At 46.8% G+C, this 21,344-nt stretch overlaps 1 protein-coding gene across 1 annotated transcript in view; it reads left to right on the top strand.

Annotated features, from left to right (window-relative positions):
• Positions 1–21,036, top strand: part of LOC132834495 (centromere protein Q-like) — a 33,244-nt gene extending 12,208 nt beyond the window's left edge. The window contains exons 2-9 of the mRNA XM_060853418.1: positions 10,556–10,654; positions 13,075–13,129; positions 14,227–14,335; positions 14,829–14,897; positions 15,064–15,193; positions 16,215–16,334; positions 18,547–18,615; positions 20,771–21,036. Of these exons, the coding sequence (XP_060709401.1) occupies positions 10,628–10,654; positions 13,075–13,129; positions 14,227–14,335; positions 14,829–14,897; positions 15,064–15,193; positions 16,215–16,334; positions 18,547–18,615; positions 20,771–20,914 (723 nt within the window). The 5' untranslated portion in view covers positions 10,556–10,627 and the 3' untranslated portion in view covers positions 20,915–21,036. The remainder of the gene's footprint in view (positions 1–10,555; positions 10,655–13,074; positions 13,130–14,226; positions 14,336–14,828; positions 14,898–15,063; positions 15,194–16,214; positions 16,335–18,546; positions 18,616–20,770) is intronic.
• The last annotated feature ends 308 nt before the right edge of the window (positions 21,037–21,344 follow it).

Genomic DNA, 21,344 nt, shown 5'->3' with positions numbered 1-21,344 from the left:
TAAGATTTGAAGAGGTTTCACAAGTATAAAAAGAAAGGAACAGAAGAGATGAATGGTTGGCTGGAAAGATAATGGAGAATGATTTTAGGTCTATTACACTAATATTGTAACAGTGGGGGCAGTCTTGACTGGGTGTACCCCAAAATGAAAACAAGGTGAACAAGACATTTGTGACAGACAGTGGAAGTAGAGTAAGAATTGGTAAAGGATTAGATGGGGATGGGGGGTAAGAGAGATGGCAATGATATCTATATGCAAACACAAAAGGTTAGAACCAAGTATGGTAAGCTGTCAATGTAAGTAGCTTTGTCTTGGTGATAATGGAGACCTAGCTCAAAAATTTTCTAAAAATTCTATTCATTAATGTTATCAGGAAAGGTAAGGCTGGATAGAAAGAGGGAGAGATGATGATGTGGATTATGGAGAATATTATAGTACCAGAGAGAGAGATTTTGTCTCTGAGCATTCTGTTTGTTTGGAGATTAAAAAGCAACCATTTGTTTGCACTGCTAGAGTTATTCTTGGGCCATAGGAAAGGTACAGAAGACCAAACCTGCAAGAAAATTTCAAAAGGGTTCAAAGAATATAGAATGGTGATAACCGGGAGTTTTAATTACACTAAAATGGTAGTTATGCAAAGGCTAAAGAGTTTCAAGTGTTTTCAGGAGAATTTTGTGGATCAGTATTTTTCTGGTCTCAAGTCAGTGTGGTTCTGCAGAATGAGATGAATCAGGTGTCAGGAGGGATATGTTTAGGGAACAGTGATCATATACGGCACTTTTTGTTGGAGCATTTTGCTTTGCACTTATCAAACCATCTTGCAAGGATACAAATTTGAGGAATAAACCAACATATATACTGCATGAGAGGATATTGATTAGTTGGCAAGTAGACTCTGGTAGAGGTGTTGTCATGGATAATCCAGTTGTTAATACTGATTGGTTGAGAGTAAACTTTGTTTAAATTTTAAACCAGGCAGATTGGCTCTGATCAAGACATTGCCCTGAGAAAGGAGACAGCAAATGGCTGGCTGTTTTTTGTAAGTTGAAACTGGTACAGGGTAACTAAAAGTCTCCAAAAAAAGGGCCATGCCTACTAATGTATGTAGTTCCTTGTGCACCACACTGAGAGTCCAACTGAGTACTGTATAGATTGTCAGCATAATTCCTTAAATGTTTAGGGTTGTCCAGCAAATATTGTCTGATTGAGATGATTCTGCAGTGTTAGATATGGTTTTGTGAGGTTTGCGACTGTGGGCTTGTTGGGTATAGTCAGTATCTTGAGAAGCATAGCAAGGTCAGGCAACATCCGAGGAGCAGGAGAATCGATGTTTCGGGCATAAGCCCTTCTTCAGGAATGCTTCCTCGGATGCTGCCTGACCTGCTGTGCCTTTCCAGCACTACACTCTCAACTCTGGTGGGTGGCACGGTGGCACAGTGGTTAGCACTGCTGCCTCACAGCGCCTGAGACCCGGGTTCAATTCCTGACTCAGGCGACTGACTGTGTGGAGTCTGCACGTTCTCCCCGTGTCTGCGTGGGTTTCCTCCGGGTACTCCGGTTTCCTCCCACAGGAATTCAGATGAATTGGCCATGCTAAATTGTCCGTAGTGTTAAGTAAGGGGTAAATGTAGGGGTATGGGTGGGTTGCACTTTGGTGGGTCGGTGTGGACTTGTTGGGCCGAAGGGCCTGTTTCCACACTGTAAGTAATCTAATCTAATCTGATCTCCAGCATCTGCAGTCCTCACTTTTTCATAGTCAGTATCTTGATTGTGGTGAACACCAGAGGGTCATGTAGTATAACCGGTCTTTGGGGCATGCTGCCAACATACCTGGCATCTCACTGGCACTAAAATTCATAGAGCACATTACTTATTTTTGAGATAGTACGATATCATTTTAGCTTGACAGCATCATTCTGTTAGTGGTGGGCACCACTCATGTTGCTAATCCTGAGTTTGAACTCCTCCAGTCCAAGCTATCCCAGCAGGAAACAGTGTCTTCCCGAAGACAGTGAATCCTTGAAGGCCTTGAACCCAGATCCCTAGCGCTGTGAGGCAGCAGTGCTAACCACTGAGCCACTGTGCCACCCTTGGTATCAATATAATACATGCCATTCTTAATGACAGGTCGAAATAAGTGTTCATTGGACCTGCTGCTCAGCGTAACCAAATTGATCCAAAAATAAGCTAAAACATCTTTTCCTGGACTTATGTAAACATAATGACTTATCGGATGTTTGTCCTCAAGGCTTATCTAGTTTGATCCCTACTAGCCCTTGAGATGGTGGTAGTTACCTGCTGCAGTTGTTAAAAGTGTAGTGCTTTCAGAAAGGGACTTCCAGACTTTTATCCCAAGGACGGTAAAGGGATGGTGATATACTTCCAAGTCAGGATGGTGTTTGGCTTCAAAAGGATTATGGTGCTCCAGTGTTCCTGCTGCCCTTGTCCTTTTTAGGTGAAGCAAGTTACTGGTTTAGAAAATGCTGTGGTAAGGGTCTTGGTGGGTTATTGCAGTGTATCTTGTTATTGGTACACGTGACGGCATTGCTGTTTGAGGGAGTGAATGCTGAGGGTGTGAGGTGGGTCACTGCAATGGGCAGGTGAACAAGGAACAGGAGTAGACCCTTTGAATCTGATGTGACATTCGATAATATCATGGGCTGATCTGCTTTTAACCTTAACTTTGCGTATCTCCAATAATCTCTCACCCCCTTGGTCACGATAAATCTCTCCACCTCTGCCCTGAAAGTATTTAAAGATCCTGTATCTACTGCTCCTTGAGGAAGAGAATTCCAAAAACTCTCAACCACTCGAGAGGAAAAATATTTCCTCATCACTATCATATGGGTGACCCATTAATATCAAATTCTTACCTCAGTTCTAGTTTCTCCCACACGAGGAAACATCCTTTCTACACCAACCTGGTTAAGTCCATTTAGGATCTGTTATATTTCAATTAAGTCACCACTGACTCTTGTAAACATCTGAAAGACTAGGCCTAGACCTCCCTCATAAGGCAATCTGCTCATTCCAAGCATTAATCTATTTATATAAAACAAAGAACTGCTGATGCTGGAGAGTTAAATGAAACCAGAAAGTGATGGAAAAACTCAGGATCTGGAGAGAGAAGAAGCAGAGTTTAATGTTTTGAGTCCAGTGACCCTGTGAACCTTCTCTGAACCGCTTCCAATGCGTTCATGTCCTTGTGAATATAGTGCCCAGTATTGTGCACAGTACTCCCAGATGTGAAAAAAGTGAGGTCTGCAGATGCTGGAGATCAGAGCTGAAAATGTGTTGCTGGTTAAAGCACAGCAGGTTAGGCAGCATCCAAGGAACAGGAAATTCGACGTTTCGGGCCAGAGCCCAATTCCTGATGAAGGGCTCTGGCCCGAAACGTCGAATTTCCTGTTCCTTGGATGCTGCCTAACCTGCTGTGCTTTAACTAGCAACACATTTTCAACTCCCAGATGTGGTCTCACCGAAGCCCTGTGTAATTGTAGCATAACCTTACTATGCTTTCATGTAATTCACAAGAAATCAGAATTCTATTAACTTTCTTGATTACTTGCGAGACCTGCATACTAACCTTTTACAATTAGTGCACTAGGATACCCAGATCTCTCTGCATCTCAGACCTCTGCAACCTCTCATAATCTAGATAATATGCTTTTTTTATTCTTTCTGCTAAAATGGACAATTTCCAACTTGCCTACACTGTGTTCCATTTGCCAGATATTTGCCCACTATCTATGTTCCTTTATAGAGTCCTTATATCCTCCTCACAACTCGTTTACTACCTATCTTTGTGTCATCAGGAAATTTAGCTAATATAGCTTCAGTCCCTGCATCCAAATCATTTCTGTAAATTGTGAAGAGTTGAGACCCCACTCGTGACATCCTGTCAGCCTGAAAATAACCCATTTATTCCTTCTCTTTGCTTCTTGTTAATCGGCCAATTATCCATGTCAATATATTACCATTTACAGAATTTTTAATATTTTTTTGCAATGACCTTTTATGTGGCACCTTATCAAATACCTTTTGGAGCAAAATACCGTATATCCACTGGTTCCCCTTGATCTATAGCACACGTTGCTTAGAGGCCTACAGCATGGAGACAGAGCCTTTGGTCCAACCTGTCCATGCCGAACATAATTCCAAACTAAATGAGCCTCACCTGCCTGCTCCCCACCCATGTCCCTCCAAACCTTTCCTGCTCATGTATTTATCCAAATGTCTTTGAAACACAATTGCGCCTACATCCACCACTTCCTCAGGAAGTTCATTTCCACACACGAACCACCCTTTGTAAAGAAGATAGTTCGTCCCTCATGTCTCTCCTCTCACCTTTTAAAAAAAAATGCCTCCTGATCTTGAAATCCCCTATCCTAGTGAAAAGACAGTTACCACTAAGCCTCTCCATACCTCTCGATTTTATAAACCTCTATAAGGTCACCACTCAGCTTAAATTACAGGTCGTTCTGCTATAACGTGTTTCATTAACGCAAATTCACTGTAAAGCGATTGATGAATTGGGGACCCTGTTTCTAAAACGTGATTTTTTTAAAAAGTATACTGACTGTAATACAATTACGTTGCCAACACTAAGGGCTGTTTCTAATGCGCAATTTTTCTAGAAGCAGGGTTGCAGAACAACACAACCATTGTGTTATAGACAAACTACCTGTAGTTAAACATGATCTCCCTTTAACAAACCCACGCCAATTCTGCCTGATTACATTGAACGTATCCGAGTGCTCTGCTTTCATGTCTTTAATAATTACTTCTAGTATTTTCTAATGTCAAATTTTCAGTGGGTGAGCATTTTGGTAATAGTGACCATAATTCCATAAATTTTCAGAGACATAAGGATAAGGACTAGAGTGAACCTTGGATGAAGGTGTTAAATTGGGGGGAAGGCCAACTCTAAGTGAATTGGACAAGAATTGGAGAATGTGGATTGGCACCAGCTGTTTGAGGGTAAAACTACATCTGATTCGTCGGGGTCTTTTGAAGACCAGTTGACTAGAATGCAGGGTAGACATGTTCCTGTGAAAATGAACGATAGGATTCGGAAACCTCGGATGACAGGGGAAGTTATCAACTTAGTCAAAAGAAAAAGGAAGCATACCTCAGGTCTTGGCAACCAGAAACAGGCAAAGTCCTTGAAGAATATAGAAAAAGTAGGAAGAGGCTCAAACAGCAAGTTGAGAGAGCTAAAATGGGCAATGAAATGTCCTTGGCCAGCAAGTTTGGGAGAATCCTGAAGCATTTTATACATATATTAGGAGCAAGAGGATAGCTAGGGAAAGGATAGGCCTACCTGAGGATAGAGGAGGGAGGTTGTGTGTGGAGCCAGAAGAAATGAGCAAGATCCTTAATGATTATTCACCAAGGAGAGGGACTGGAAGGGTGTGGGAATACTCCGACATAATGAAGGAGGAAGTGTTGGATGTCTTGAAAAGCATTAAGGTCAGCAGGTCCCCAAGGCCAGATGGGATCAATCACAGGACGAAATAGTTGGGGCCTTAACAGATAGCTTTGCATCCTCTTTGGCCTCAGGTGAGGATCCAGAGGACTGGAGAATGACCAACATTGTTCCTTTGTTTAAGAGGGGAAGCAGAGATAATCCAGGGAATGACAAGCCAGTGAACCTGATGTCAGTGGTGGGGAAACCGTTGGCAAAGATAATGGGAGGCAGGATGTTTTCCCATTCAGAAGCAAATGGAATTGTTAGTTGGTAAGCAGGATGGGTTTGTGTGGGGAAAGTCATGTCTCATCAACTTGATTGAGTTTTTTGAAGAGGGACAAAGAATGATTGATGATGGAAGGGCAATGCATGTTGTCCACATGGGACTTTAGTCAGGTAATGGATAAGGTACCTCATGGAAGGCTGGTATAAAAGCTGGAGTCTCATGATATCATAGATGGACTGGCTAGATAGATACAAAAGCGGCTTGGTCGTGGAAGACAGAGTAGCGGTGGATGAATGCGTTTCAGAATGGAGACCAGTAACTGGTGGTGTTCCACAGGGACCAGCGCTGGGACTTTTGTTGTTTGTAATGTATGAATGATCCAGAGGACAATGTAGATGGTCTGATTAGTAAGCATCCACCAAAACTGGCAGAGTTGGAGATCGTGAGGAGGATTGTAAAAGGACACAGCGGGATATCGATTGCAGATTTGGGCAGATTAATCGTAGCTAGAGTTTAATCCGGAAAAATGTGAGGTAATGCATTTTGGAATATCAAAATCAGGTACAAATTATACAGGAAATGTCAGAACCTTTAGGAGCATTGCCATACAGAGGGATCTGGACATACAGGTCCACAGATCCCTGAGAGTGGCAACACAGGCAGATAAGGTGTTCAAGAAGGCAGACAGCACACTTGCCTTCATCGGTCAGGGCATTGAATATAAAAGCTGGCAAGTTATGTGATGGCTGTATAAAACTTTAGTTAGGCCACATTTGGAATATTACATGTTGTTCTGCTCGCAATGCTCCCAGAAGGTTGTGGATGCTTTGGAGAAAGTTTACCAGGATATTGCCTGGTCTGGAGGGTTTTACTAATGAGAGGTTGGATAAACTCTGGAACGATGGTGGTTGAGGGGGTGACCCCTGATAGAGGTCTACAAAATATGAGGGTGGATGGTCAAAGGCTTTTTCCCAGGGTGGAAAGGTCAGTTGCAAGAATGCACAGGTTCAAGATGACAGGGAAAGTTTAAAGGAGAGGGGGTGAGGAAAATTTTTCACACAGAGAGTAGTGGGTGCCTGGAACACTGTGCCATTGGAGAGGGTGGAAGAAATCATGATAGAGACATGAACAGGAGGCAAACGGAGGTATAGAAACGGCAGATGGGAAATAAGTAGCGGATGTAAATAAGGATTAGGAATTGGCGTGTAGCTGAGTGGATAAAGGGCCTGTTCCTGTGTTGTATTGTTTTGTATTTTCCCAATAACACATTCAACACACTAGCAGCCTAATTTCCTGCCCTCTGTCTGCCTCTTTTGTTGCAAAAAAGGAACTACATAAGCTAGTTTCCAATTTAAAGGAACCTTCCCGAATTTAATGAGTTTCAAAAATTAGAATGAACACATCAACTACCTTACCAGCTGCTTCTTTTAAGACCTTCTGATATGTAATCCATCCGAACCCAGGATTTGTCAACTTGCAGTGCCAGCAATTTACTCAGTTCCTACTTTCCTGGTAATTGTTCTTCCCTCTCTTTTAACTCTTACTATTTCCAGGATCAAGTGCTGTCAGGCAGCAGTGCTAACCACTGAGCCACTGTGTCACCCCAACAGGACACACTATCCTAAGAGGTGTGACTGACTCCTGGTACATAGAATGCAGGTGACATTCTCCCTCCGTGAAACATCGCCGTGTCTGTAGTTTAGCCTCCAGCTCATAAACTCTGAGCTGCAGCTGCTCGAATTTCACCCACTTCCTGCAGGTATCACAACGGTATCCACGAGCTTCCACGTTTTGGAGCTGATCCTGATCAAGAGGGCTCCTTTCTCCTGGATGCTAAATTGTCCCATGGTGCGCAGGGATTGGTCAGAGTATTGAGTACACGAGTTGGGAGGTCATGTTGCGGCTGTACAGGACATTGGTTCGGCCACTGTTGGAATATTACGTGCAATTCTGGTCTCCTTCCTATCGGAAAGATGTTGTGAAACTTGAAAGGATTCAGAAAAGATTTACAAGGATGTTGCCAGGGTTGGAGGATCTGAGCTACAGGGAGAGGCTGAACAGGCTGGGGCTGTTTTCCCTGGAGCGTCGGGGGCTGAGGGGTGACCTTATAGAGCTTTATAAAACCATGAGGGGCATGGATAGGATAAGTAGACAAAGTCTTTTCCCTGGGGTGGGGGAGTCCAGAACTAGAGGGGCATAGGTTTAGGGTGAGAGGGGAAAGATATAAAAGGGACCAAAGGGGCAACTTTTTCACACAGAGGGTGGTACGTGTATGGAATGAGCTGCCAGAGGAAGTGGTGGAGGCTGGTACAACTGCAACATTTAAAAGGCATTTGGATGGGTATATGAATAGGAAGGGTTTGGAGGGATATGGGCCGGGTGCTGGCAGGTAGGACTAGATTGGGTTGGGATATCTGGTTGGCATGGACAGGTTGGACTGAAGTGTCTATTTTCATGCTGTACATGCTGTACATCTGAGGTTAGGGTGGATTAGCCATGCTAAATTGTCTCATAGTGCCCAGGGATGTTCAGGTTAGGGTGGATTGGCCATGCTAAATTGTCCCATAGTGCCCAGGGATAGACAATAGGTGCAGGAGTAGGCCATTCTGCCCTTTGAGCCTGTACCACCATTCAATATGATCATGGCTGATCATCCTTAATCAGTATCCTGTTCCTGCCTTATCTCCATAACCCTTGATTCCACTATCTTTGAGAGCTCTATCCAACTCTTTCTTAAATGAATCCAGAGATTGGGCCTCCATTGCCCTCTGGGGAAGAGCATTCCACACAGCCACCACTCTCTGAGTGAAGAAGTTTCTCCTCATCTCTGTCCTAAATGGTCTATCTCGTATTTTTAAGCTGTGTCCTCTGGTTCCCATCAGCGGAAACATGTTTCCTGCCTCCAGAGTGTCCAATCCTTTCATAATCTTATATGTCTCAATCATATCCCCTCTCAGTCTTCTAAACACAAGGGTATACAAGCCCAGTCACTCCAGTCTTTCAGTGTAAGGTAATCCCTCCATTCCAGGAATTGACTTCGCGAACCTACGCTGCACTCCCTCAATAGCCAGAATGTCTTTCCTCAAATGTGGAGACCAGAACTGCACACAGTACTCCAGGTGTGGTCTCACCAGGGCCCTGTACAGCTGCAGAAGCACCTCTTTGCTTCTATACTCAATCCCTCTTGTTATGAAGGCCAGAATACTATTAACCTTCTTCACTACCTGCTGTACCTGCATCCTTGCCATCATTGACTGGTGTACAAGAACACCCAGATCTCTCTGTACTGCCCCTTTACCTAAATTGATTCCATTTAGGTAGTAATCTGCCTTCCTGTCCTTGCCACCAAAGTGAATAACCATACATTTATCCACATTAAACTGCATCTGCCATGCATCTGACCACTCGCCTAACTTGTCCAGGTCACCCTGTAATCTCCTAACATCCTCCTCACATTTCACCCTGCCGCCCAGCTTAGTATCATCAGCAAATTTGCTAATGTTATTGCTGATACCATCTTCTATATCATTAACATATATTGTAAAAAGCTGCGGTCCCTGTACTGATCCCTGCGGTACCCCACAGGTCACTGCCTGCCATTCCGAAATGGAGCCGTTCATCACTACTGTTTGTTTCCTATCAGCCAACCAACTTTCAATCCAAGTCAGTACTTTGCCCCCAACATCATGTGCCCTAATTTTGCTGACTAGGTTAGGGTGGATTGGCTATGCTAAATTGTCCCATTGTGTCCAAGGATGTGCAGGTTAGGGTGGATTGGCCATGGGAAATTGTCCCATTGTGTCCAAGGATGTGCAGGTTAGGGTGGATTGGCCATGGGAAATTGTCCCATAGTGCCCAGGGATGTGCAGGTTAGGGTGGATTGGCCTTGGGAAATTGTCCCATAGTGCCCAGGGATGTGCAGGTTAGGGTGGATTGGCCATGGGAAATTGTCCCATTGTGTCCAAGGATGTGCAGGTTAGGGTGGATTGACCATGGGAAATTGTCCCATAGTGCCCAGGGATGTGCAGGTTAAGGTGGATTGACCATGGGAAATTGCCCTGTAGTGTCTGGGGATATGTGGGTGAGCTGGTTTTGCCATGGGAATCGAGGGGTTATGAGTTGGATCTGAGTGGGATTCGATGGGCTGAATGGCCCACATCCACACTGTAAAGATTCTATGATGATCAGGTATCCCTTAATGTGTCATATTTTGTTTGGTTACGGTTCTGTGACGTGCTGTCGGACATTTCCACCAGTGTTAAAGATGCGAGTTTTGTTTTTGAAACTAGTTTGTCGCTGTTCACAGGGTTCGAGATGTGGTGAGTTATTATCCAACATCCTGGCAACAACTGAATCGTCAGAGTAGATTGCACACTGTCATTCGCCTTTATGTTGGAGGCCAGCTCCGAGTGGGAAACTGCATTTCAGAGACAGACTTCAGGGCCACTATACTAACAAATTAATCTCTGGGAGTACACTGGGAGCATGAGCCAGCCTGACAGGAAGCTTGAGCAAAGGGGGAAAATATAAATTATTTTTCTAATTAAAATATTCAGACACACCACTAGAGGAAGTGGGTCTTGAACCCAGTCCTTCTAGCTCAGAGTTGCCACCACTGCACCACAAGAGCTCCCTTTTGAACAATACTGGAGTTGCTGGATTGCAAATCCAGCAGGAACACTGTCACTTCCCAAGAGGTTAAGATAAAACCTGGGGATTCCTGGTTCCTTCTCGGACCCCAGTCACATCTATCGCGAAAGTGCAAATGTTTGTCAAAGTCATGCTGGGGTTTAGCTGATTGGGAAAACAGACCGAGAGGATGTGGCTCAAAATCACCTCTTAATTTTCTGTTTCTTCAGGAACAAACCAAATCAAAATCCCAGAACCTACCACGGCTGGAAAACCAACAGAGACACTGGAGAGCCAAGACCATGAGGCCGAGGAAGAAAGCATCTAAGGTCATGTCAACGAGGGAGGCTGGGAAAAAGAATATTGAAATGGGGCACAAAGAGATACAGGAAGTGTCACCCAGATGTCAAAGAGAAAGCCAAGAGGGACGTGGCTGGGAAAGTAGAGAGAGAATGTTTATCAGACTGATTCCTGGGCTGTAGGAAGAGAGATTGGATCGATTAGAACCAATGAGGGGGAGATCTCACAGGAACTTATACAATTCCAACAGGACTAGACAGGGTAAACTCAGGAAAGATGTAACTGGGGAGTCCAGAACCAGGGGCTCCCCATCTAAGGATACAGGGTAGAACTGAGTTGAGAAATTTGTTCACGCAGAGAGTGGGGAGCCTGTGGAATTCTCTGCCACAGAAAGGGATTGGGGGCCAAATCATTGAATGCTTTCGAGCAGGAGTTCGATATAGTTCTTGGGGCTAAAGGGACTGAAGGATATGGGGAGCAGACGAGAACAGGGGCCTGAGTTGGATGATCAGCCATGGTCATACGGAATGGGAGAGCAGACTGGAAGGGCTACTCCTATTGTCTCGGCTTTCATGTGGCAAGACAAAGAGATGAGGGCATGAAATGAGAGAGGTCGGAAGGGAATGAGTGCTGGGAATATCCCGAAAATATTCCCCTCCTTATGCTTCGGGCTTTCCTCTTGTCGGGAGCATGGGTGAAATGAGGAAGTGAGCAAGTAAAGTAGCCCAGGCCGTGAACAGTCAGTCAGTCAGTCACAGCCTGCTGTGGTTTTATAACTACTCGCAGCTCCACTCCCTTGATCTCGCTCTCTCATTTACAGCGATGGACACCCAAGTTTCACAGAGGGACTCCATTCTTATCGCCTCCCTGTCCTGAGTTCCAGGTTTCAGTGTTAACCCTGGGTGGGAGGGACAGGGTGCTCTGAAAGGTGTGGGCCAGGGCTCAACAGGGTAAACTCAGGAAAGATGTAACTGGGGAGTCCAGAGGACACGAAGTTTCCAATTATAGGTTGGCGATTGATGGCAACACGATGTAGAGAGAGTCAATCTCCCTGCAACCTCATCCAAGCCTTGGTCCAATGGAGGCCTACACTGTAGGGGTTCAGTGTAAAATACAGGGAAGAGAAACCCTCTCAGAAAGAGAACCTCCTGAAAGCTTCAGTAACCTGATAGCCTTCAATCATGTGGTCATATCACTGAATTAAAAATCCAGAGAGCCAGGTAAATACTCTGAGGGTAAGGGTTCAAATCACACGATGACATAAGAACAAAGAAAATGTACAGCCCAGGAACAGGCCCTTCAGCCCTCCAAGCCTGAGCCGTTCCAAACGTATTGTCTAAACCTGTCGCCCAATTCCTCAGCATCTGTGTCCCTCTGCTCCCCCACCTACTCCTGCATTTATCCAGACGCGTCTTAAGTGAACCTACCGTGCCTGCCTCTACCACCTCCTGCTGGCAACGCGTTCCAAACACCCACCACCCTCTGTGTGTGATGTACTTACTGCGTGTATCCCCCTTAAACTTTCCACTTTGAATGCCTGACCTCTCGTTATTGAATCCTTCACCCAGTTGAACTCAGCTCCTGAAGCTGGAAGTGAAGACCAGTTCTCCGTGATGATAATCACAAAGCTTTCAACTGTTGTTTTAAAGGAACAAAACCGTTGTCCCTTTTCTGATATCGGGTCCAAATTCTGGAACTCTGCCCCTCACACCACCGCGGGGGTCCATTCATGTTAAGAATCCACAATAGTTTGAGAACGCACTATGTCAAGGGGCAACTCTGGGATGGGTAATAAATGGTGACCCAGCCAGTAACAGCACATCCCCTCGAGCAAAAATCAAATATAATTCTTAGGCACCCGTTAGCGGAGAAAATCTGCTGTCCTTACCCATACGATGTCGAAGTGATTCCTGATGCTCTGTCATTGGGTTGACTCCCAACTTGACTCCAAAGGCCAATCAGCTCAAAGCTTGTTAGAAACGGGCCACAAGATTTGACCTCCCCAACCAAGCCCACGTTCCCGTGAAAAATTACAGATGAATAGGTCTTTACTTCAGCCACTGTGTGGGGTGACCTTCTAGGGGTTTATAAAACCATGGGGCATGGACAGAGTAAATAGCAAAAGACTTTTTTCTGGGGAGTCCGGAACTAGGTTTAAGGTGAGAGGGGAAAGATTTAAAAAGGGACCTAAGGGGCAACTTTTTCTGAGTGGGTGGTGTGTGTATGGAATGAGCTGCCAGAGGAAGTGGTGGGGGCTGGTACAATTGCAACATTTAAAAAGTGGATGGGGACATGAATAGGAAGGGTTTAGAGGGAGATGGGCCAAGTGCTGTCTAATGGGACTGGGTAAGGTTAGGATATCTGGGACAGCATGGACGGGTTGGGCCGAAGGGTCTGTTTCTGTGCTGTACATCTCTCTGACTCTATAACTTGTCTCTTCTGTTTACAGAATGAGCAGCCTGCCACAAAGAAGAGAAAACCCACAGACACTTCCAGCCAGATGGGTGAGCACTCTTGTGTTGTGTTTCCGATCAGTTATCATGTGGAGCAAGTGGAAATTGTCCTAAAGAGCAAGACAGTGGGGAATGAGAGCTGGGGGGCGGAGGGAGGATCGTGGGAGGATTTGGATGAAAGAACTGGGGGTATGGTGGACACATTTGCTGTTGGCACAAAGCTCGGGAGAAAATTAAATTGTGAAGATGACATGAGAGGGGGAGAAAGAAGAAATAAGTCTGTAAATGGAGCACAATGTGGGAACATGGAGCATTTTGGCAGGAAGAATTTTAAAACAGCATAAATGGTGAGAGGTTGCATGGGAATCTGGGTATTCTCATGTGTGAATTATTCAGGTCCAACTGGGAATCAGGAAAGCTAAAATCATATTGTTTATTGCAAGGGGGATTGAATGCAAAAATGGGGAGATCATGCTTCAGTTGTCCAGAACATTGGTGAAACCACATCTGGAGAGCTTAGTCCAGTATCAGCCCCCTTATCGAAGGAAGGATCTCAGTGTATTGGAGGCAGTTCAGAGGAAGTTAACTTTACTCAGACCTGGAATGGGCTTGGTGGTCTCACAGGTCAGGCTCGGACCTGCTGGAGTTGAGCACGGTAAGAGGTGACTTGATGGGAAGCTGACAGGCTGGACGTGGAGATGATGTTTCCCGTCCTGACAGCATCCAGAACAAAGGTGTCACCATCTCAAAAACAGTGTGTTGTCCATTTCACACGGAGGGAATGATTTGTTTCTCCCGGAGGCTCCTGAGTTTGTTTGTACTCTCTGCCTCAGAAGCCGAATCCTTGAAGGTCCTCTGTGGATCGATTCTGGAGAAGGGAGGGAGTGAAAGGTTCTCAGGGCTGGACAGTAAGGGGTTGCGCTGTGATCTTATTGAATGGCAGTGGATGGAAACGCTGTGTTAGCTTCCACGCGGTGTTGAAATTGCTGTGTTCGTTGACACACCGGCTTCTGCTCCAAAACAAAGCTTTCTCAGTCAGGCGCTGAGTCACCATTCCTTCTCCCACATCAGACACTGTGACCGATCTTGGTGCGTTTGTTCCATGACAGCGGAGACCATTGCAGTAACCTGCGCTCTTTTCTGTGCAGATCCCAAACAGAAGGTGGGGAAGGTGCCCAATGTGAATACTGCTCGATGGAAACCATTACCCCAGAGTACGAGAGACTACATCGCTGCAGCGATCGACATTGCTATATAGTATGTACCCATCATAATGTTTCATCACTGGCTTCGATTGGCCTTGAGCACAGAGTGGTTGGGAACTGCTTGATGTCAGTCTTTCCAGAATCTCAAAGGAGAAGGTGCATTTATAAATGTGACACCAGACTGGAGGATTGAAGAGCCTGAGGCTTTTCTCAGGACGGGACCTGTCAAATTATTGCTGTGTTTCGTAAAGGGATCACCACTTGACCCACGTGCACCCCTCCCTCCCCAGATGTAACTGGCTTCCAGTCACTGCCCACCAACCCTGACCCCTGCAGAAGTAACATGTCGCCACATGTGGAATAGTGCGCATGTAGCCTCCCGCCCTGGGGTCGTGGTGCTTGGGGAACGTTTGGGTTGTCTGTGTGCCACCCCGCTCCCCTCCCTGTTCCAAAGCCCGTCTCTCTCACGTCCATGTGTTTCATTTTCATCTCTCGTTGTGCCAAACTGCGGCCAGGTTTAAAACGTGCGCTCTGATTTCCCACAGCAATGCGTTGCCACTGAAGGGTTCCAAGATGGAGGCCTGTCAGGAACATCTGAGCCAGTTAAAGCACAGGTAGGTGTGGCTGCTGGGAATCTTCGCCGTGCCATGTGGAGGGAACGGGAATCACATTCAGCAGGAGTTGGAACATTTCAGCCCAGACCAGCATTCTTCAAACATTCAGCTTTCCAGGCATTTTTCAGGCCTGCCCAATAACATTCCTGCTTTTCCTTCTTTCCAGGTTTCTGGATCGATGTTCCTCCCTCAAAGTACCTGTGAGCAAATTGAAAGATTTGAGAAATGTCCAGAGGTCCTGTGCGTCCAAGAAAGAACACTTGAAGGAGGATGAAGCCTCCCTACAAATCTTGCAGGTATTACACTCGAACACGACTTGGCCAGTTAGTAACATTCCAATCGCGGGCAGGAGCTTCCCGATCTCCATCGTATTCTATGGAGAATCTTACCCATCAGGCCCCTCATAGGCCTGTCAGCTGTTTACAGACCTCATCTATTTTAGTCTGTTTCCCCCTCAGTCGACCCAAACCCCATGCGAACCTGCCTGCCTGAATTTACCCAGTTCCCCTCTTAAAGCATCAAACCTCGGGCTGGAGTAGGCCATTCGGCCCTTCCCAGCCTGTTCTGCCATTTGGTGTGACCCTGACTGACCCTCTATCTCCGAGCCGTATTCCCGCATTCCCTCCACGCTCTTGACATGTTTACTATCCAAAAGTGTACCTCCCCTCTCTCTCTCTCGAATGTGCGATGTGGAGGTGCTGGGTGTTGGACTGGGGTGAACACAAAGTCCGAAGTTACACGCCCACAGGTGATAGTCCCACTGGTATTTGAAACCACGAGCTTTGTCGCCTGATGTGGTTCCGAAAGCTCCTGATTCTAGTTAAACCCGTCGGACTATAACCTGGCCGTCGTCTGACTTCTGGCTCTCCGGAATGTTCTCAGTGGCCCCGGCCGCCTGAGCTTTCTGTGGGAGAGAATTCCACAGGATGGGCACCGGCCGTGTGAGGAAGTCGTTCCCCATCTCGGTTGGAAATGGTCTGCCGTGTATCCTGGGATTCTGCGCTCTCCGGTCTGTTCCCCGCCCGAGGACGCACACCAAGACGAAACAACCAACTGCGCCTGGAGGGGAGGGGGTCAGCAACTCGGTGAAAGACCCGCTTTGCTCTGCCTGAAATGTGTGGGTTTTCCAGAGCGAGGGGCTTGACCCTGACCGAGTGCTGCCGACTGCTACGTTCCAGGCTCCAGGACAACGGGCTGAAGGGACACGCTGCAGCTTGCTGCTTTCTCTGCAATGCGCTCCCCCCCCCCCCCCCCCCCCCCCCCCCCAACCCCAAATTCAGTGTCTCCTGGATGACTCGGCCTCTCCTTCTGCCTCAGAATGAGTTGGACAAGATCCTCAAGACCCTGGAGCAGAACAGTGAGGACGTGGACAAGCTGCAGAATGAGATCAGTACTCTGAGAGCATTTCTGGACGAGACAGAAAATGAGCAGTTCCAGGTGGGTGTCTGTCCCCCTCCCTGTTGTGGCCGCACACGCTCAGTGCATTGTCCAAAATTGGCCACAGCCGAATCGGCTCTTCCTATTGGTTAACCCGCCCTCATGCCTGCGAGAGAGCGATGCCTTCATTTCACCCCTCACTCACTCACTATCACAGGCAAAACTGGGGCACAGGATTAACCCTGAGCCTGTTCTTGCTGCATATCCACAGACACAAGCTTTCAGGCTGGGAGTCTTGGAATTATATTCAGGGCCAGTGATATTCCCTCTCGGACTCCAGCCAGGTCAACAGGAACCTATCCTTCCTCTTCCTGATGGTGGCTGTGACTCAGTGTGCTGATCTCCACCACGGGCACACTGTGGAAACAAATCTCGAATACACCCTCCATGAGCCCAGGCTGGATTCACCCTGTCCCTGTCCTGCCACCTTTAGTGAGCAATTATCCAGATGCAGCCAGCTCTCTCTACACCTGCATGCCCTTCAGTATAATACCTTTTCTATTGTGCTGTCTGTGCACGTTCTTCCGAAATCCATCGCATCGCGCTGCTCCAGACTGAACTTCAGCTGCCACTTGCCTGCCCGCTCTGCCAACTGGCTGTGCCCGTTTTTTAATTTACTTCCTTGATTGGGATGTGGCCAGCATTCATTGCCCGTCCCGAATTGCCCAGAGGTTCCGCAACCAACCTGCCTCCCTTACCGTTTCCACTGCTCCCAAGTGCTGTATCATTCACAGGCTGTGAAATGGTCCCCTACACACTAAGGTCCAGGTGGTTATATATTAGAAAATGCTCAGGTCCCAGTGCCAACCCCTGGAGAATTCCACCACAAACCTTTGTCCTGTTACCCCTTCACCGTTCCTCCCCTGTTTCTTCTCCTTCAGTCTGTTTCGGAACCCTTTTACTCCCTGTCCTGAACCTTTCCACACAAGCCTGTTGTGTGGCACTGTATTGAGCAGAAGTCCATGTACACCACATCAACAGTGTTACCCTTATCAATCTTCTGTGTTAGCTCATCGAGTCATCCATCACAGAAACTAGTCCTCACCAACCATCTTCCGAAACTAAACCAGTCCTGTCTGCCTGCGATTGGCCCATATCCCTCTTAACCTTTTCCTATTCATGGACTTACCCGAATATCTGTTCAATGTTGTGACTGTGTCTGCGTCTGCCACTTTCTCTGGCAGTTCATTCCACACAGTAACCACACTCTCTGTCAAAAAAAGTTGCCCCTCCCCCATGTCCTTTTCAAACCTTTCTCTTCTCACCTTAAAAATCTGCCCCCTTGCTTTGAACTCCCCCCACCCCAACCCCACAGCCTTAAGAAAAAGACCTTTGCTATTCACCTTATCGATGCACCTCATGGTTTCATCAGTCTCGTGAAGGTCACCCCTCAACCTCATACGCTGCTGTGAGAAAAGTCCCAGCGTATCCAGCCTCACCTTCTAGCTCCAACTCTCCATTCCCGGCAACATCCTGGAAAACCTTTCCTGACCCCTTTCCAGCTTCATTATCCCCTTCCTGTAGCAGCATCTTCAAGGAACTCAAGCAGGTTAGTTTGAGATGATTCTCCTTGAATGAATCCATGATGAACCTTCCAAATGAACCTGTATTTTTCCATGGGAATACTGGCTCTATCTAGAACTGTTGTTTCCGGAAGATTCCCACTACCAAAGTTAACCCGACTGGGCTAGAATTGCTGAGCCAATCGTTACAACCCTTTTTTCAAGCAGAATGTAACATTTGCCATTCTCCAGTTCTCTGGGACGAGAATGGGAGAATCCCTGCAGTGTGGGACCAGGCCACTCGGCACAACGAATCCAAAATGTCTGAACACACATTGATCTCAATTAAACTCTATTTGCCACTCCTCGGCCCATCTGATGAAGGTCCTGTAGTATTCTGAGGTAATCTGCTTTGCTGTCCACTCCACCTCCAATGTCAGTGTCATCTGCAAACTTCCTGCCCATCTGTCCTATGTTCTAGTTGGAAGGACAGAGATGATCACACTCGTTACTATTCTGAAGGAGGAAGATTGGGGAGATGCTGCTGGCTAATATTCAATGTCATTTTCAACAAGGGATTGTGTCAATGTTGGTCCTTTTTATTGCCATTCCTAAGCCCGACTGGAATGGAGCCTTCTCTCCTTGAGGTGGGATGCTGACTCCTTTCTCTCTCTCTCTCTCTCTCCCCCTCCCTCTCTCTCTCTCCTCAGAATGTGGATGTTGGGGTTCTAAACCTCCCGGAGCTCCCTGAAGCCAGTTTCCAGCAAACCACTCTTCAGGTAGGTGTCGGCAGTGTGGGAATAGTGGAAGGAGTTGGGATTGGGAGAACAGTGTGTGGAAGGAGAAGCGGATTGGAGCAGTTGTGGACAGAGCCGCTAGCATTAATGTGTTTAAAGGAATGAATGTCAGCGCAGGGAGCTGTGAAGCCATCTGCTTTTCACCTCCGAGGGAATGGAACTCTCAGCTCCAGCAGACGTTCACACTGGGACGATCGAGAGACCGGTTACCTAGACTCACCCGTTGAATGGTGGCACTGAAGTGAATTGGGGGGACTGGGTTCTCTTTCTGTGTTGCTAGGAGTAGAAGTAGGCCATTCAACCCCTTGGGTCTGTGCTCAATAAGACCATGGCTAATCACTGAGCCCCATCCCCTAATCCCTCCCTCTCCCCACATCCTTCCATCCCTTTCACCATACGAGCTATATCTATCTCCTTCTTGAAAGCACACAGTGTTTTGGCCTCAGCCCCTGTCTGTGATGGAGAGTTTACACTGGCTCACCTCTCTCTGGGTGAAGACGTTTCACCTCATCTCAGTCCTGACAGGTTTACCCCTTATCCTTAAATTACTCTCCCCCCACCCGACTCAGAGTTGCTCCATTGTCCACGTGTTTCGATTCCCTCTCCAAAATGAGCAATTGGTTCCTTTTATGATGCTATCCAGAATTAAGAAAGGGACTTTCACTTAATTTATCTGACAAATTCAAACAGCATCCATTTATTATCAAAAAGAAATTCATTGTCAAAATAAAAATGGGAAAGCCGATGAATATTTAAGATGTAGTCCAGACTTAGAACTTGAATTAGTTCAGACACACCCACAGAACACAAAAGCCCAAGGCTCTGCAGGGATGATATTGAAAATGGGTGAAAGAAAGGCAGCGTTCTTATTGACCGATGGTCTGGGAAGCAAAAGGTGCGGGTTTGATAAATTCACTTAATCCCCTGGAGTTTCTTCTCTCTTTTTTCCCTTCTTTATGGTCACTCAGACAGCACCTTCCAAACCCGTAACCACTTCCACCTGGAAACACATGGGAACACCACCCCTCCCCTGCAGGTTCCCCTCCGAGCCCCACACCATCATAGCGTGGGGATATATCGCCGTTCCTTCAGTGTGGCCGGGTCAGAATCCTGGAATTCCCTCCCTCAGGGCATTGAGGGTCAATCCATGGCACACTGACTGCAACAGTCCCAGATGGCAGCTCAGCCCCACTTTCTCGAGGGGCAATTACGGACAGGAAATAAATGTTGGCCTGTCATTGATTGATTGATTGAATATTTATTTTTCATGGCCATGAAACAATCCCCACCCCCACCCCAGAATGGTGAGTGGGTTGGAGGGGAGCTTGGGGGATGTTCCCATGTATCTGCTGTCCTTGTTCTTTGAGGTGGTAGGAATTTGGAAGCTTCTGTCCCAGGAGGTTTGCCTGATGGCACACGCCTCTCCCACTGTGTGTCGGCTGTGAATGGTTAATCCAGCAGGGGGCACTGGGTCCCATTCCAGAATGGGTTTCCACCTCTGGTAGGAGCTCATTCCCAACTGCAGGCTGGTCCTGCTGCAGTTCCACACTTCCACATGCACGGACACGTAGGTACACGCAAGCACACACACACACACACACACTGACATGCACGTACACGCAGGTACACACACGGCGCACTTACACGTACATGCATGCACACTGACGTACACGTACACTTACATGCAAATGCACATACCTATATACACATACACGCACACTTGCATATGCTTACACGCACTTGCACTAACGCACATGCACGTACACACAAGCATGTATATATACATACACGCACTATCACGGACACACATATACCCAAACGCAAGCACATATACACACATGAACACTTACGTACATATATACACACATGCATAAACACACACATACACACACACTTGAATACTGACCCAAACGTACTTACATGCACCCCACACATAAACATAGAGGCACACTTGCACGCGTTCGTACACTAGTGCACACATACACACAAGCACACTGATGCACCCATTCCCCAGCATCCTTAGCCGCAGGGACACAATCCCATGCCCCCGTGATGAGATACTGTAGCAGTGTCTTTCCCTGTGTTGGGGGGGTAACTGTGCTGTCTCTGCAACCTCCTGTCTATTGTGTGTTCCCAGGAGAAGCTGATGGCAATCGGAAATCGCGATTCACTCCGCCATGACCTTCAGATTATTCAGCAATGCCCTGCCATGCAAAACCTGTTGACCTTCCTCGAACACGCCCATGCAGAAGCTGAAAACGTCTCTCCTATTGGCCACTGAATTAATTTTACCATTAATGTTTGTTCTGTGTTGTGTCTCAGCCGTTAACTAATTGATTCCTTGCATTGGAGTTATATGTTTCCAGAAGCAGATCTATAATAAACTTGTTAGTTTTAACCAAACCTTTGCCCGTGTCTGTTTGCATTCTGCTGGCCATGTGAGGGGGGGGTCTAACAGGAGGAAGCTTCCTCCTCCCACCTTTCCGACCAATAATCATTTCACTCCTTGTGTGACCATCTGATTCCTCTTGGAAGGAGATATTTAATCAAGCTGTTCAGAGACGTTATGACACACCTCAGAAGCAGGTGGGACTCGAACCCAGTCATCCACAGTCCTCTGGGCCCCCTCGAAACTACCGAGTATAGTTTGTAATCACGCAGGGGCTGAGCAGAGGCAACTGCAGATGTTTTCTGATCAATCTGTTCAGAGA

Source organism: Hemiscyllium ocellatum, chromosome 40 (assembly GCF_020745735.1).
Source record: "Hemiscyllium ocellatum isolate sHemOce1 chromosome 40, sHemOce1.pat.X.cur, whole genome shotgun sequence".
Classification (NCBI taxonomy): domain Eukaryota; kingdom Metazoa; phylum Chordata; class Chondrichthyes; order Orectolobiformes; family Hemiscylliidae; genus Hemiscyllium; species Hemiscyllium ocellatum.
Note: the sequence above shows the minus strand (reverse complement) of the source record. Positions and strands in the feature narration are given on the sequence as shown.